The sequence below is a fragment of the Zea mays genome, chromosome 10 (genome assembly GCF_902167145.1).
Source record: "Zea mays cultivar B73 chromosome 10, Zm-B73-REFERENCE-NAM-5.0, whole genome shotgun sequence".
Taxonomy (NCBI): domain Eukaryota; kingdom Viridiplantae; phylum Streptophyta; class Magnoliopsida; order Poales; family Poaceae; genus Zea; species Zea mays.
The window spans coordinates 385,646-399,909 of record NC_050105.1 but is presented as its reverse complement, the minus strand read 5'-3'; the positions used below and the strand labels follow the sequence as shown (position 1 = coordinate 399,909).

The 14,264-nt window shown below is 55.7% G+C and overlaps 1 protein-coding gene across 1 annotated transcript; it reads left to right on the top strand.

The window, feature by feature from the left end:
* The first annotated feature begins 262 nt into the window (after positions 1-262).
* On the top strand, positions 263-1,943 carry LOC100285285 (uncharacterized). The gene has a single exon (NM_001158178.2). It carries the CDS (start codon positions 279-281, stop codon positions 1,860-1,862), a length of 1,584 nt encoding a protein of 527 aa, NP_001151650.2. The 5' UTR covers positions 263-278; the 3' UTR covers positions 1,863-1,943.
* Positions 1,944-14,264: the final 12,321 nt, after the last annotated feature.

Here is a 14,264-nt window from a genome sequence, read left to right as displayed (position 1 = left end):
GATTAGGCACTATAGTGTAGTGCCTGAGCCGCTGGTTAGGCACTAGTGCCGGCACGACACGGCACGGCACGACACGATTACTAATAGTGCTGAATAGTGCCGTGCCTAATAGTGCTAGTGCCGAGCCGGGCCAGGCGGCCCGTTTGATCATCTATACTCACAGACCTCGTGTTTATTGGTCATCTATAACATAGAAGCATCATCACCAGGGCCTCTATATATATACATACATATAATGGACCGGAGCGAGGTGTGGTGAGGTGGAACTGAATACTACAATGGAGCTCACGTGGGACGAATGGGATGTCATTATACTGGCTGCCTGCAGCTTCCTCATCCCTCTCGTGTTCCTCTGCAATGCTACGAAGCGGCGGCGGCGGCGCGCGCCCCCTGGCCCGGCCACCGTACCCATCATCGGGAACCTGGCGTGGCTAACGTTGCGCGACGGGTTGGGTGAGCTGGACATCCTGCGACGACTGCACTCGCGCTTTGGCCCGCTGCTGTCGGTCCGCTTGGGTTCATCGGAGCAGGTGAACGTGGCGGACCGCCGTCTCGCACACGCCTTGCTCGTGGAGCGTGGCGCCGCTGTGGCTGACCGCTCGCCGCTGCTGGTGTCCACCGAGAGGTTCGGGGCCTTCGGCTCTTTCAGCATACACGTGTCCAGCTACGGCCCGCGCTGGAGTGTTCTCCGCCGCAACTTCGCGGCGGAGGTCGTGAGCCCAGCGCGGTTCCGGCAGATGGCGGCCTCGCGGGAGCTGGCGCTTGCCGACCTCATCCGGAAGCTGAAGCTGCAGGAGGGCGTCGTCGTCTGCAGGGACGCGTTCCAGCACGCCATGTCCAGCCTCTTCATCGCCATGTGCTTCGGCAAGGTCCTCGACGACTCGTCCGTGGACAGCATCGGCGTCGCGCTGCGCGACTTCGTCCTCCACGGCGGCGCGTCGGGGATGGGGATGGCGCTATTCTTGTTCCTCCCTGCTCTCACCACGCGACTCTTCCGTGGCCTCCTGCGGTCTAAGGAGGCCAAGCGCCAGAAGCTCGAAAACGTGTACTGCCTGCCATTGATCCATGAGCGGAGAGAGCGCAGGAAGACGAAGCAGCTGACGCAGGAGCACCCGCACTGCTACGTTGACACGTTGCTCGACCTCAGGCTCGACGAGGAACAGGATGGTGGCCGCCTTCTCACAGACCACGAGATAGCAAGCCTGTGCATCGAGATCCTCATCGTTGGCTCGGAGCTACCGGCGACGGCGCTGGAGTGGATCATGGCGGAGCTAGTAAAGAACCCAGGCGTGCAGGACAAGCTCTACGAGGAGATGATGGTGAAAGCCAAAGCCACCACTGACGCTTCTGCTGGCGTGCTCCCGTTCTCGGAGGATGACTTGCCCAAGATACCCTACCTGAGAGCGGTGGTGCTGGAGGGTCTCCGGCGCCATCCGCCGGGGCACCAGATGCCGCCACGCAGGGTGAGGGAGGACGTGGAGGTGGGTGACTACGTGGTGCCCAAGGGCTCAGCGATCAACTTCATGCTGTACGACCTGGGCATGGACGACGCCACGTGGGACCGCCCAGCAGTGTTCATGCCGGAGAGGTTCCTGCCCGGCGGGGAAGCCGAGGCGCTGGACATCACCGGCACCAAGGAGATGAAGATGATACCGTTTGGGGCGGGCAGAAGGATCTGCCCGGGCCTCAGGATCGCTCTCCTGCTCCTCGAGTACTTCGTCGCCAACCTCGTAGCGACCTTCCACTGGAAAGAGGTGGAAGAGGGCGACGTCGATGTCACCACCGAGGACGCTCAGCTCACCGTCCTCATGGGGAAGCCGCTCCGGGCGCGCCTGCTTCCAAGACTGCATTCGTCTGCTTAATTTTCTTCATCATCATGGTGTATGATGTCAGTGTGTCACCGAATAATTAATTAATGCGAATAAAGATCAAGCTTCAAAGACTCTTCACAGTTCACACGATCTTCAGTTCCGCGTCAACACGCTAATGTGCCCAATCGGACCCAAAGATATATATATATATAAGGCACGGTGCCTACACGGCTATCTCTAGCCGTGTCGGCGTTTCGAGACCGGGGGGTCCCTAAGCCGACGAGTGAATGTCGCTGCGTGCCCCAGCCCAGATGGGTCGAGCGTGTGGGCGAGCGCGAAGGGGGGAAGCGAGGTGGCCGGAGATGGGCGTGAGAGAGGTGGAAATCCCGCTGCCTTCGTGTTCGTCCCGCGTCCAGGTCGGGTGCGCTTGCAGTAGGGGGTTACAAGCGTCCACGCGGGTGAGGGAAGCGAGCGGCCCCAAGAGAGCGTCTGTCCCGTCCTCGTCCCCGCGCGGCCAACCCTCTCTAAGAAGGCCCTGGTCCTTCCTTTTATAGGCGTAAGGAGAGGATCCAGGTGTACAATGGGGGTGTAGCAGAGTGCTACGTGTCTAGCGGGGGAGAGCTAGCGCCCTAAGTACATGCCGATGTGGCAACCGGAGAGATCTTGGCACCCAGCTGGTGTGATGTCGTGGCCGTTGGAGGAGCGACGGAGCCTGGCGGAGGGACAGCTGTCGGAGCGGTTGAGTCCTTGCTGACGTCCTCCTCCTTCCGTAAGAGAGCTGAGAGCCGCCGTCGTCACAGAGCTTGCGGGGCGCCATCATTGCCCATCTGGCGGAGCTAGCCAGATGGGACACCGGTCTTGTTCTCTGCGGCCCGAGTCGGCTCGGGGTAGGGTGATGATGGCGCTTCCTGTTGACGTGGCTGGCTTGCGCCCTAGGTTGGGCGACGTGGAGGCTCCTCCGAAGCCGAGGTCGAGTCTGTCTTCCGTGGCCGAGGCCGAGTCCGAGCCCCTGGGTCGGGCGAGGCGGAGGTCGTTCGGCGGAGGCCAGGGCGGAATCCGAGCCCTGGGGTCGGGCGAAGCGGAGTTCGTCGTCTTCTGGGGCTGAGCCCGACTCCGAGCCCTGGGGTCGGGCGGAGCGGAGTTCGTCGTCTTCTAGGGCTGAGCCCGAGTCCGAGCCCTGGGGTCGGGCGGAGCGGAGTTCGCCGTCTTCAGGGACTTAGCCCGAGTCCGAGCCCTGGGGTCGGGCGGAGCGGAGTTCGCCGTCTTCCGGGACTTAGCCCGAGTCCGAGCCCTGGGGTCGGGCGGAGCGGAGTTCGCCGTCTTCCGGGACTTAGCCCGAGTCCGAGCCCTGGGTCGGGCGGAGCGGAGCTTCCTATGGTGCCTTTGGCAGGGCCTGACTGCCCGTTAGTCTCACTCTGTCAAGTGGCACTGCAGTCGGAGTGGCGCAGGCGGCGCTGTCCTTTTGTCAGGCCGGTCAGTGGAGCGGCGAAGTGACGGCGGTCACTTCGGCTCTGCCGGGGGGCGCGTGTCAGGATAAAGGTGTCAGGCCACCTCTGCGTTAAATGCTCCTGCGATTCGGTCGGTCGGTGCGGCGATTTAGTAAGGGTCGCTTCTTAGCGAAGGCAGGGCCTCGGGCGAGCCGGAGATGTGTCCGCCGTCGGAGGGGGGCCTCGGGCGAGACGGAAATCCTCCGGGGTCGGCTGCCCTTGTCCGAGGCTAGGCTCGGGCGAGGCATGATCGAGTCGCTCGAACGGACTGATCCCTGACTTAATCGCACCCATCAGGCCTTTGCAGCTTTATGCTGATGGGGGTTACCAGCTGAGAATTAGGAGCCTTGAGGGTACCCCTAATTATGGTCCCCGACAGTAGCCCCCGAGCCTCGAAGGGAGTGTTAGCACTCTCTTGGAGGCTTTCGTCGCACTTTTTTGCAAGGGGACCAGCCTTTCTCGGTTGCATTTTGTTCCTGTGGGTGCGCGCGAGCGCACCCGCCGGGTGTAGCCCCCGAGGCCTCAAGGGAGTGGTTTCACTCCTCCAAGGTCTTAATGCCTTGCGTAATGCTTCGGCTGGTCTGGTTGTTCCCTCATGCGAACTGGCCGTAGCCCGGGTGCACGGTCGGGGCCCAAGTTCTCGGGCTGGTATGTTGACGCTGTCAACGGTTCGGCCGGAGCCAGGTTTGCGAGAGCAGCCCCCGAGCCTCCGCACAGGGCGAGAGGACGATCAGGGACAGACTCGGCTTTTTTACATACGCCCCTGCGTCGCCTTTCCGCAAGGAGGAGGGGGGGAAAGCGCCATGTTACCCTCGATGGGCGCCGAACATGGTGTCTCCGGTGAGCTGCAAGCGGGTAATCTGAGTGGACGTCCGTGCCCCGTTCGTTAGGGGTCGGCTAGGGGCCCAGAGGCACGCCCAAAAGTACCTGCGGGTGATCTGCCGGACCCGGTCCCCTGGCGACGGGGTCCGAGGGCTCGATGCCTCCCCTCGATGGGATTCCGTTACAAGATCGCTCCCGCTGGTCTCGGAAATGTCCTAGGGTACCTCGGGAGCGCAGCCCGAGCCTTGGTTATGTATCGAACGTACCCCTGGTCATCCCTCGCTCGGCGTCTGAGGCGGCTGTGAACCCTTCGGGGGCCAGCCTTCGAACCCCTGATTAGTAATGGGCGCGGAGCCCGAGTGGCCTGAGGCGGCCGTGGAACCCTTCGAGGGGCCGGCCTTCGAACCTCTGACCAGTAGTGGGTGTAGGGCCCACGCGATCTGAGGTGGCTGTTGAACCCCTCGGGGGGCCAGCCTTCGAACCTCTGATCAGTAGGGGGGCTCGGAGCCCGGTTCCTTCACGGGGAAGGACCCTTTTCGGGGTATCCCCCTTTCCCGGTCCCTATTGCAAGAGATAGAGAAAGAGGAAAAAGGGAAAAGGATACGAAATCGAACGTCGCGGCGTACCTTTTTTGGCGCGGTTATTACGGCGAAGGCGAAGCGTCGCCCGCTTCTCCTGCCAGAAGCGCCGCCTGTCCTGCCGCAGAGTTAATGCGACGGGGCGAGTGGTTGGCGGGGCGGTCTTCGCGCGTGCGCGAGCCGTTCGAGGAACGGATCACGGGCGCGTCGTCTTCACGCCGTGAGAGGGGGTTCTCTTGCTGCCCCTGGATGGGACGTGAGCTTGGCTAACGACGTGACCGCTGCTCCCGCCCGCCTGCCACCGTCATTACTGCCGGCCCACTTTCGGCCGCATTGACCATCGCGCCAGGCTGGCGCTGCTGGGTCGTGCGCTGGGTCGCCTCGAGTCGCGGTATTGGTTCCACAACCGAAGAGGCGCGGTGGTGGCGCAAGTGGCGGTGTAGTTGCTTGCATGCAGCATCCGGCGCGCCGGTTGCGTGATGCGTGGGCCTGGGCCTCCAGGCTGGGCGCGTTGGGAGTCGGAGAAGCACGCCCACTTGGCGCGGTTGCATGCCGCCTACATGGCTGCCCGCCTCTCTCGCCCGTTGGTCTGGGCAAAAGTGGAGGGTCACTTGTAACCGCTGGGTGGTTGAGTGCACCACGCGCGGCGGTTTGGCTTCTTCTGCTCTGGGCCGACTTGCATAACATGCGGGACTCAGCCCCCGCGCCGCAGGGGAGGGCCTTGGAGCGTGTTGGAGAAGACTCAGCCCGTGACGGTTGGGGGCGCAAGTAGGGAGAGTTGCCTTTAAAAGGAGGGCGACCCCTTTCGGAAGGCGACCATGTCTTCTCGCTCCCTTATGCATCGCGTCTTTCCACCTTCCAAGCCCCCGGATGGGGGATACCCGCCGTCTTTTCGCCTCATCGTTGGAGGAACGCAACTCCGTGGGAGTTGGTACCTTTCAGCCATCGTTCGGCTTCAAGGATTTTCATCATGCAGCCCGGCTGCACCCCTCCACCGGCGGTCACCCAAGATGGTGACCTCCAGCTTGATGGTGGGGGAAAGCGAGCCGGGCTGCGGCCTCTGCCCCTCCCTCAGCCTCAAGGATTTTCATCACCAGGGCTGGGGAGGGGAGTGTGCCGAGTTGGGGTCGGCCCCTGCGTGGGCGGCGGCCCGCTCCTTCACTCAGTGATCGGAGGGAAGGGTGGTCGTCGTCCGTGGCGCTGGCAGCTGCAGCGTGCCTGGCTTTCGGACGCGAGTGGCTTCGGAGCCGCTCGCGGCGCCGGCGTCTGCCACGACAGCTGGAAGAGGTTCCTCCGCCGGCGAGATAGCCAGGGCCGCCCACGGACCGACCTCCAACTCTACGGCCTTCTGCCCGTCCTTGCCTCACAAGTTTGGGCATGGGCGGGGGCCTCCTAGCAGCAGCATCCGCCCTGAGGTCAGTGCTGCCGCTGTTCGGCCCCCCGGAGCAGAAGTCGTCGCCGTCGCTGCTGCTGGAGCAGGTGACGGCGCGCCGTTCGTCGGTCTTCTATTGCTCCGCAGGCCCACCCCTATCGAGTGGGGTTGTTCGTACCTGCGGAGGGGGAACCGGAGTTCCGTTTGTAATGGCACTTCGAATGCCAGTGTTTTTGTTCATTATGGCTGTCGAGGCCTGAACATGTATGTAATTTTGGCACGGAGCCGTGTTTTTTCCTCATTTTCGAGCACTAAGACTCGCCTGTTGATTATCTGAACCGCTTCACCAAGCATGAGTCGCCCCGTGTCAAGGTGACGAGTGAGGTATCCGTATCCCGGAGGCGTAGGAGTCCCTCGGCTCGGTCGGCCTTGTTGTCTGAGGCTCCTCTAGCTTAGTTAAAGGGACCCCTTGGCCGCTCTTCGACGAGCCGAGGCCAGGGGTAGCGATATCAGCATGAACAGAGGCGGAGTTGGCTCGAAAACGAAACCTGGTTGGCCGGAGCCTGGCCGGGTTGTCCGTTAGCGGGACCGACGCCGGAGTTGACCAGCCGAGGCCTCGGGTCGGGCTGGCGCCCTTGGAAGATGGTTAGCCGAGGCCCTTGAGGTGACCGGCCGAGCCACCTGCTCGGGCCGGATTCCCGGAGAAGACCCTGGCAGCGATGGCCCGGGCGTGGTGATGACGTCGTCCTTCGGAGTGGAGGTCTTCGGACTGCGTCGCCGTCCGAGGCTAGGTCGAACCTCGCCGAAGTTGTCGTCGATGCCGAGGGTGCTGCTGCCCCCTTCCAGCGTCAAGACCCGAGCCTGCAGGATCAGATTGTCTTGTAGCGTGTGCCTTCTGCGGCCGCCGAGGCCAGAACACACACCCTTGCTGCGTTGTAAAGCTGCGTCTCTTTTCCTCTTGTTTCGAGTATCTGGACTTTTTTGTCGGTAACAGGGATGTTTGTGCGAGCGAGAGTTGCTTCTCGCGGAAGGTGATGAGTGAGGTATCCGTATCCCGGAGGCGTGGGAGTCCCTCGGCTCGGTCGGCCTTGCCGCTTACGTGTACTCCATCGTTTTCAGGATCCACTTTTCGAAGTAGTCAGGAAGCACGAAAGACATTCTGGCGGAAGAGATCTTTTTTCGAGGAAAATTTCAACGCAGAGGGGGTTCCCCCCCTTTTAGCCCCCGAGGGAGGGTCGGGCTTTGCCGAGGCGAGGCCGACCCTTCCTTGATGACTAAACTTTGCGTGGGTGCGAGGTATATGAACAACTTGAAAATATCTTAAGGGTAGAAGCGACGTAGCTGTTGGATGTTCCAAGCGTTGCCGTAGACCTCGCCTTGACTGTTGGCCAGCTTGTACGTTCCGGGCTTCAGAACTTTGGCGATGACGAATGGCCCCTCCCAGGGGGGCGTGAGCTTGTGCCTCCCTCGGGCGTCTTGCCGCAGCCGAAGCACCAGGTCGCCTACCTGGAGGTCTCGGGGCCGGACCCCTCGGGCGTGGTAGCGTCGCAGGGACTGCTGGTACCGCGCCGAGTGTAGTAAGGCCTTGTCCCGAGCTTCTTCCAGCTGGTCCAGCGAGTCTTCTCGGCTAGCTTGGTTGCTTTGATCGCTGTAGGCCCTCGTCCTCGGGGAGCCGTATTCCAGGTAAGTGGGCAAGATGGCCTCGGCCCCGTAGACCAGGAAGAACGGCGTGAAACCCGTGGCTCGGCTCGGCGTTGTCCTCAGGCTCCAGACCACCGAGGGGAGTTCCTTCATCCATCGCTTGCCGAACTTGTTGAGGTCGTTGTAAATCCGAGGCTTGAGCCCTTGTAGAATCATGCCGTTGGCACACTCTACTTGCCCATTAGACATGGGATGAGCCACGGCGGCCCAGTCCACCCGGATGTGGTGATCCTCGCAGAAGTCCAAGAATTTTCTGCCGGTGAACTGGGTACCGTTGTCGGTGATGATGGAGTTTGGGACCCCGAAGCGATGGATGATGTTGGTGAAGAACGCCACCGCCTGCTCGGACCTGATGTTGTTCAGAGGTCGGACCTCGATCCACTTGGAGAATTTGTCGATGGCGACCAGCAGGTGCGTGTAGCCCCCGGGCGCCTTCTGCAAGGGGCCGACGAGGTCCAGACCCCACACGGCAAAAGGCCAGGTGATGGGTATCGTCTGCAGAGCCTGAGCGGGCAGGTGGGTCTGCTTCGCATAGAATTGACACCCTTCGCAGGTGCGGACAATTCTAGTGGCGTCAGCCACCGCCGTTGGCCAGTAGAAGCCTTGCCGGAAAGCATTCCCGACAAGGGCTCGAGGCGCTGCGTGATGGCCGCAAGCCCCCGAGTGTATCTCTTGTAGGAATTCCTGACCTTCGGCGATGGAGATGCACCGCTGGAGGATGCCCGAGGGGCTGCGGCGGTAGAGCTCCTTCTCATCGCCCAGCAAGACGAACGTCTTGGCGCGTCGCGCTACCCGCCGAGCCTCGGCTCGGTCGAGGGGTAGCTCTCCTTGGCGGAGATATTGTAGGTACGGGGTCTGCCAATTTCGATCAGGCGTGGCCCCGTGAGAGCACCTAGAGGGGGGGGGTGAATAGGTGATCCTGTAAAAACTTAAACTTATAGCCACAAAACTTGATTAGGTGTTAGCACAGTTTATGCCAAGTGGCTAGAGAGGAGTCAAAACACAATAACCACAAGAATCCAATCACAGAGATGACACAGTGGTTATCCCGTGGTTCGGCCAAGTACAAAACTTGCCTACTCCACGTTGTGGCGTCCCAACGGACGAGAGTTGCACTCAACTCCTCTCAAGTGATCCAATGATCAACTTGAATACCACGGTGTTCTTGCTTTTCTTTTCTCAATCCCGTTTGCGAGGAATCTCCACAACTTGGAGCCTCTCGCCCTTACAAAAGATGTTCACAGAGAATCACGGAGCAAAGGAGGGATTAGCAACTCACACACGACACAAAGATCACAGCGAATACGCACACACAAGACCCAGACTTGAGCTCAAAAGACTAGCACACTAGAACGGAGCTCAAATCACTAGAATGTCGAACAAGTGCGCGAGATTGATGTGTGAGTGATCAAGAGTGCTCAAGGAATGCTTGGTGTCTCCTCCATGCGCCAAGGGGTCCCTTTTATAGCCCCAAGGCAGCTAGGAGCCGTTGGGAACAAATCTGGAAGGCCATCTTTGCCTTCTGTCTCGTGGCGCACCGGACAGTCCGGTGCACACCGGACACTGTCCGGTGCCCGATTTGTTTCCATAAAAAGCGAAGCCGACCGTTGCCGACCGTTGCAGATCTGGCGCACCGGACAGTCCGGTGCACACCGGACAGTCCGGTGCTTCCTTCCGACCGTTGGCTCGGCCACGTGTCGCGCGCCAATCACGCGGCCGACCGTTGGCTCACCGGACAGTCCGGTGCACACCGGACAGTCCGGTGAATTTTAGCCGAAGTCGCCGGAGAAAAACCCGAGAGCGGCTGGTTTGCGCTGCGCTGATCTGGCGCACCGGACACTGTCCGGTGCACACCGGACAGTCCGGTGCCCCAGCCCGAAGCAGCCTTTGGCTGTACACAGCCACTCTCCACTTCTTTTCTTTTCTTCTTTCTCCTGTTTCTAACACTTAGACAAGATGTTAGTACACAAAACTAATGTACTAAGGCTTAGAAACATACCTTTACTTGTGATTTACACTTTGTTCATCCATGAGCATATTTTCACATTTAGGCCCTTGTGTTTGCACTCAATCACCAAAATACTTAGAAATGGCCCAAGGGCACATTTCCCTTTCAATCTCCCCCTTTTTGGTGATTTATGCCAACACAATATAAAGCAACTAGAACAAGTGCAAAATCACTTTAAATAAAAAACTCAAATTGGTTTTATTCAATTTTGGCATATATGGATCATCCTTTGCCACCACTTGGTTTGTTTTTGCAAATCAAACTCAAATCTCTATCTCTAAGTCAAACACACATGTTGAAGTATAAAGAGAGTCATTCCAAAAGAGATTGATCAAAGATTTCAAAAACTCCCCCTTTTTCCCATAATCAACACTTCTCCCCACAAGAAGCCAACTTTTGAAAATAGAGACAATAAGAGACAATAAAAGCTTTTGACAAAACAAAAACTCTATTCTACTATTTTCAAAATCTCTCAAGTGGTAGCTGATCCATTTATCACTTTGGCCTTTATTTTCTCCCCCTTTGGCATCAAGCACCAAAACGGGATCAATCTTGGCCCGTTAACCCCATTGCCTCACCAAAGTCTTCAATTAAGAGCAAATGGCAATAAGATTTCATGAGATGAACTTGGAATTAGTTACCCTCTCATCGGAGTGCAGTGGAAGTCTTTCATGGTCCAAGTCCACCTTTTCCCTTTCAATCCTCCTTCGAGACTAAATTATCAAACTCAAGCACATGGTTAGTCTCAAAGGGTCAAGTTGTAACACATCTCCCCCTACACATGTGCATCACTTTGCAACGGACTTGTGAGGTCCAGGGAGTGTTTGTACAACTTGAGCACCATAATAAGCAACATAATGCAAAAAGGAACATGATCAAAAGCATAACTACATGTATGCTACAATTCAATCCAGGTTCCGCGAATCTAAGACATTTAGCTCACTACGCAACCTGCAAAAGGTCTTCTCATCTAGAGGCTTAGTGAAGATATCGGCTAGCTGGTTCTCGGTGCTAACATGAAACACTTCGATATCTCCCTTTTGCTGGTGGTCTCTCAAAAAGTGATGCCGGATGTCTATGTGCTTTGTGCGGCTGTGTTCAACAGGATTTTCCGCCATGCGGATAGCACTCTCATTATCACATAGGAGTGGGACTTTGCTCAGATTGTAGCCAAAGTCCCTGAGGGTTTGCCTCATCCAAAGTAGTTGCGCGCAACACTGTCCTGCGGCAACATACTCGGCCTCAGCGGTGGATAGGGCAACGGAAGTTTGTTTCTTAGAGTTCCATGACACCAGGGACCTTCCTAAGAATTGGCACGTCCCCGATGTACTCTTCCTATCGACCTTACATCCAGCATAGTCGGAGTCTGAGTATCCAACTAAGTCAAAGGTAGACCCCTTTGGATACCAGAGCCCGAAGCAAGGCGTAGCAACCAAATATCTAAGAATTCGCTTCACCGCCACTAAGTGACACTCCTTAGGATCGGATTGAAATCTAGCACACATGCATACGCTAAGCATAATATCCGGTCTACTAGCACATAAGTAAAGCAAAGAACCTATCATTGACCGGTATGCTTTTTGATCAACGAACTTACCTCCTTTGTTGAGGTCGGTGTGTCCGTCGGTCCCCATCGGAGTCTTTGCGGGCTTGGCGTCCTTCATCCCAAACCGCTTTAGCAGATCTTGCGTGTACTTCGTTTGGGAGATGAAGGTGCCGTCCTTGAGTTGCTTCACTTGGAACCCAAGGAAGTAGTTCAACTCGCCCATCATCGACATCTCGAATTTCTGCGTCATCACCCTGCTAAACTCTTCACAAGACTTTTGGTTAGTAGAACCAAATATTATGTCATCGACATAAATTTGGCACACAAACAAATCACCATTACAAGTCTTAGTAAAAAGAGTTGGATCGGCTTTCCCAACCTTGAAAGCATTAGCAATTAAGAAATCTCTAAGGCATTCATACCATGCTCTTGGGGCTTGCTTAAGTCCATAGAGCGCCTTAGAGAGCTTACACACATGGTCGGGGTACCGTTCATCCTCGAAGCCAGGGGGTTGCTCCACGTACACCTCCTCCTTGATTGGCCCGTTGAGGAAGGCGCTCTTCACATCCATTTGAAACAACCTGAAAGAATGGTGAGCGGCATATGCTAGCAAGATACGAATTGATTCTAGCCTAGCCACAGGAGCAAAAGTCTCCTCGAAATCCAAACCTGCGACTTGGGCATAACCTTTTGCCACAAGTCGAGCCTTGTTCCTCGTCACCACCCCGTGCTCGTCCTGTTTGTTGCGGAACACCCACTTGGTTCCCACAACATTTTGCTTCGGACGAGGCACCAGTGTCCAAACTTCATTGCGCTTGAAGTTGTTTAACTCCTCTTGCATGGCCAACACCCAGTCCGGATCTAGCAAGGCCTCTTCTACCCTGAAAGGCTCAATAGAAGAGACAAAGGAGTAATGCTCACAAAAATTAACTAATCGAGATCGAGTAGTTACTCCCTTGCTAATGTCACCCAGAATTTGGTCGACGGGATGATCCCTTTGAATCATCGCTCGAACTTGAGTTGGAGGTGCCGGTTGCGCTTCTTCCTCTATCACTTGATCATCTTGTGCTCCCCCTTGATCAAGCGCCTCCACTTGAGGTACCTGTTCGTCATCTTCGGTTGGGGGTTGCACCATAGTTGAGGAAGAAGGTTGATCTCGTTCATCTTGTTCCTGTGGCCGTACTTCTCCCATCGCCATGGTCCGTATAGCGGCCGTCGGAACATCTTCTTCATCTACATCATCACAATCAACAACTTGCTCTCTTGGAGAGCCATTAGTCTCATCAAATACAACGTCGCTAGAGACTTCAACCAAACCCGATGATTTGTTGAAGACTCTATACGCCTTTGTATTTGAGTCATAACCTAATAAAAACCCTTCTACAGCTTTGGGAGCAAACTTAGAATTTCTACCCTTCTTTACTAGAATGTAGCATTTACTCCCAAATACACGAAAGTACGATACATTGGGTTTGTTACCGGTTAGTAGCTCATACGACGTCTTCTTGAGGAGGCGATGAAGGTAGACCCTGTTGATGGCGTGGCACGCCGTGTTCACGGCTTCCGTCCAAAAGCACTCGGGGGTCTTGAACTCTCCTAGCATCGTCCTCGCCATGTCGATGAGCGTCCTGTTCTTCCTCTCTACCACACCATTTTGCTGTGGTGTGTAGGGAGCGGAGAACTCGTGCTTGATCCCTTCCTCTTCAAGGAACTCCTCCACTTGAAGGTTCTTGAACTCGGACCCGTTGTCGCTTCTTATCTTTTTCACTTTGAGCTCAAACTCATTTTGAGCTCTCCTGAGGAAGCGTTTGAGGGTCCCTTGGGTTTCAGACTTATCCTGCAAAAAGAACACCCAAGTGAAGCGGGAAAAATCATCAACAATAACTAAACCATACTTACTTCCCCCTATGCTTAGATAGGCGACGGGTCCGAAGAGGTCCATATGCAGCAGCTCCAGGGGTCTTGAAGTGGTCATCACATTCTTGCTGTGATGCGCTCCTCCCACTTGTTTCCCTGCTTGACAAGCTGCACAAGGTCTATCTTTTTCGAATTGAACATTGGTTAGACCTATCACGTGTTCTCCCTTTAGAAGCTTGTGAAGGTTCTTCATCCCCACATGTGCTAAGCGGCGATGCCACAGCCAGCCCATGCAAGTCTTAGCCATTAAGCATGCATCTAGACCGGCCTCTTCTTTTGCAAAATCAACTAAATAAAGTTTGTCGTCTAATACACCCTTAAAAGCTAGTGAACCATCACTTCTTCTAAAGACAGACACATCTATATTTGTAAACAGACAGTTATATCCCATATTGCACAATTGACTAACAGATAGTAAATTATATCCTAGTGACTCTACTAAAAACACATTAGAGATAGAGTGCTCATTAGAAATTGCAATTTTACCTAACCCTTTTACCTTGCCTTGATTCCCATCACCGAATATGATTGAATCTTGGGAATCCTTATTCTTGACGTAGGAGGTGAACATCTTCTTCTCCCCCGTCATATGGTTTGTGCATCCGCTATCAATAATCCAGCTTGAACCCCCGGATGCATAAACCTGCAAGGCAAATTTAGGCTTGGGTCTTAGGTACCCAACTCATGTTGGGTCCTACAAGGTTAGTGCAAATATCCTTAGGGACCCAAATGCAAGTTTTGTCTCCCTTGCATTTTGCCCCTAACTTCCTAGCAACAATTTTCTTATCCTTTCTACAAATAGCAAAGGAAGCATTTAAAGCATAATAAATTGTGGAAGGTTCATTTGCTATTTTCCTAGGAGCATGAATAACATTCCTTCTAGGCACATGATGAATAGCATTTCTTTTAGGAACAACATTTCTCCTAGTAACATTTCTATCATACACATAAGAGGAACTAGGAGCAAACATGGTATGAGAATCATAAACATATGAATCATAAGCATCATGACTTACATTTCT

Bases quoted from the DNA above. Each gene is read 5' to 3' on its own strand.
- LOC100285285 (NM_001158178.2), top strand. From the start codon at position 279: ATGGAGCTCACGTGGGACGAATGGGATGTCATTATACTGGCTGCCTGC.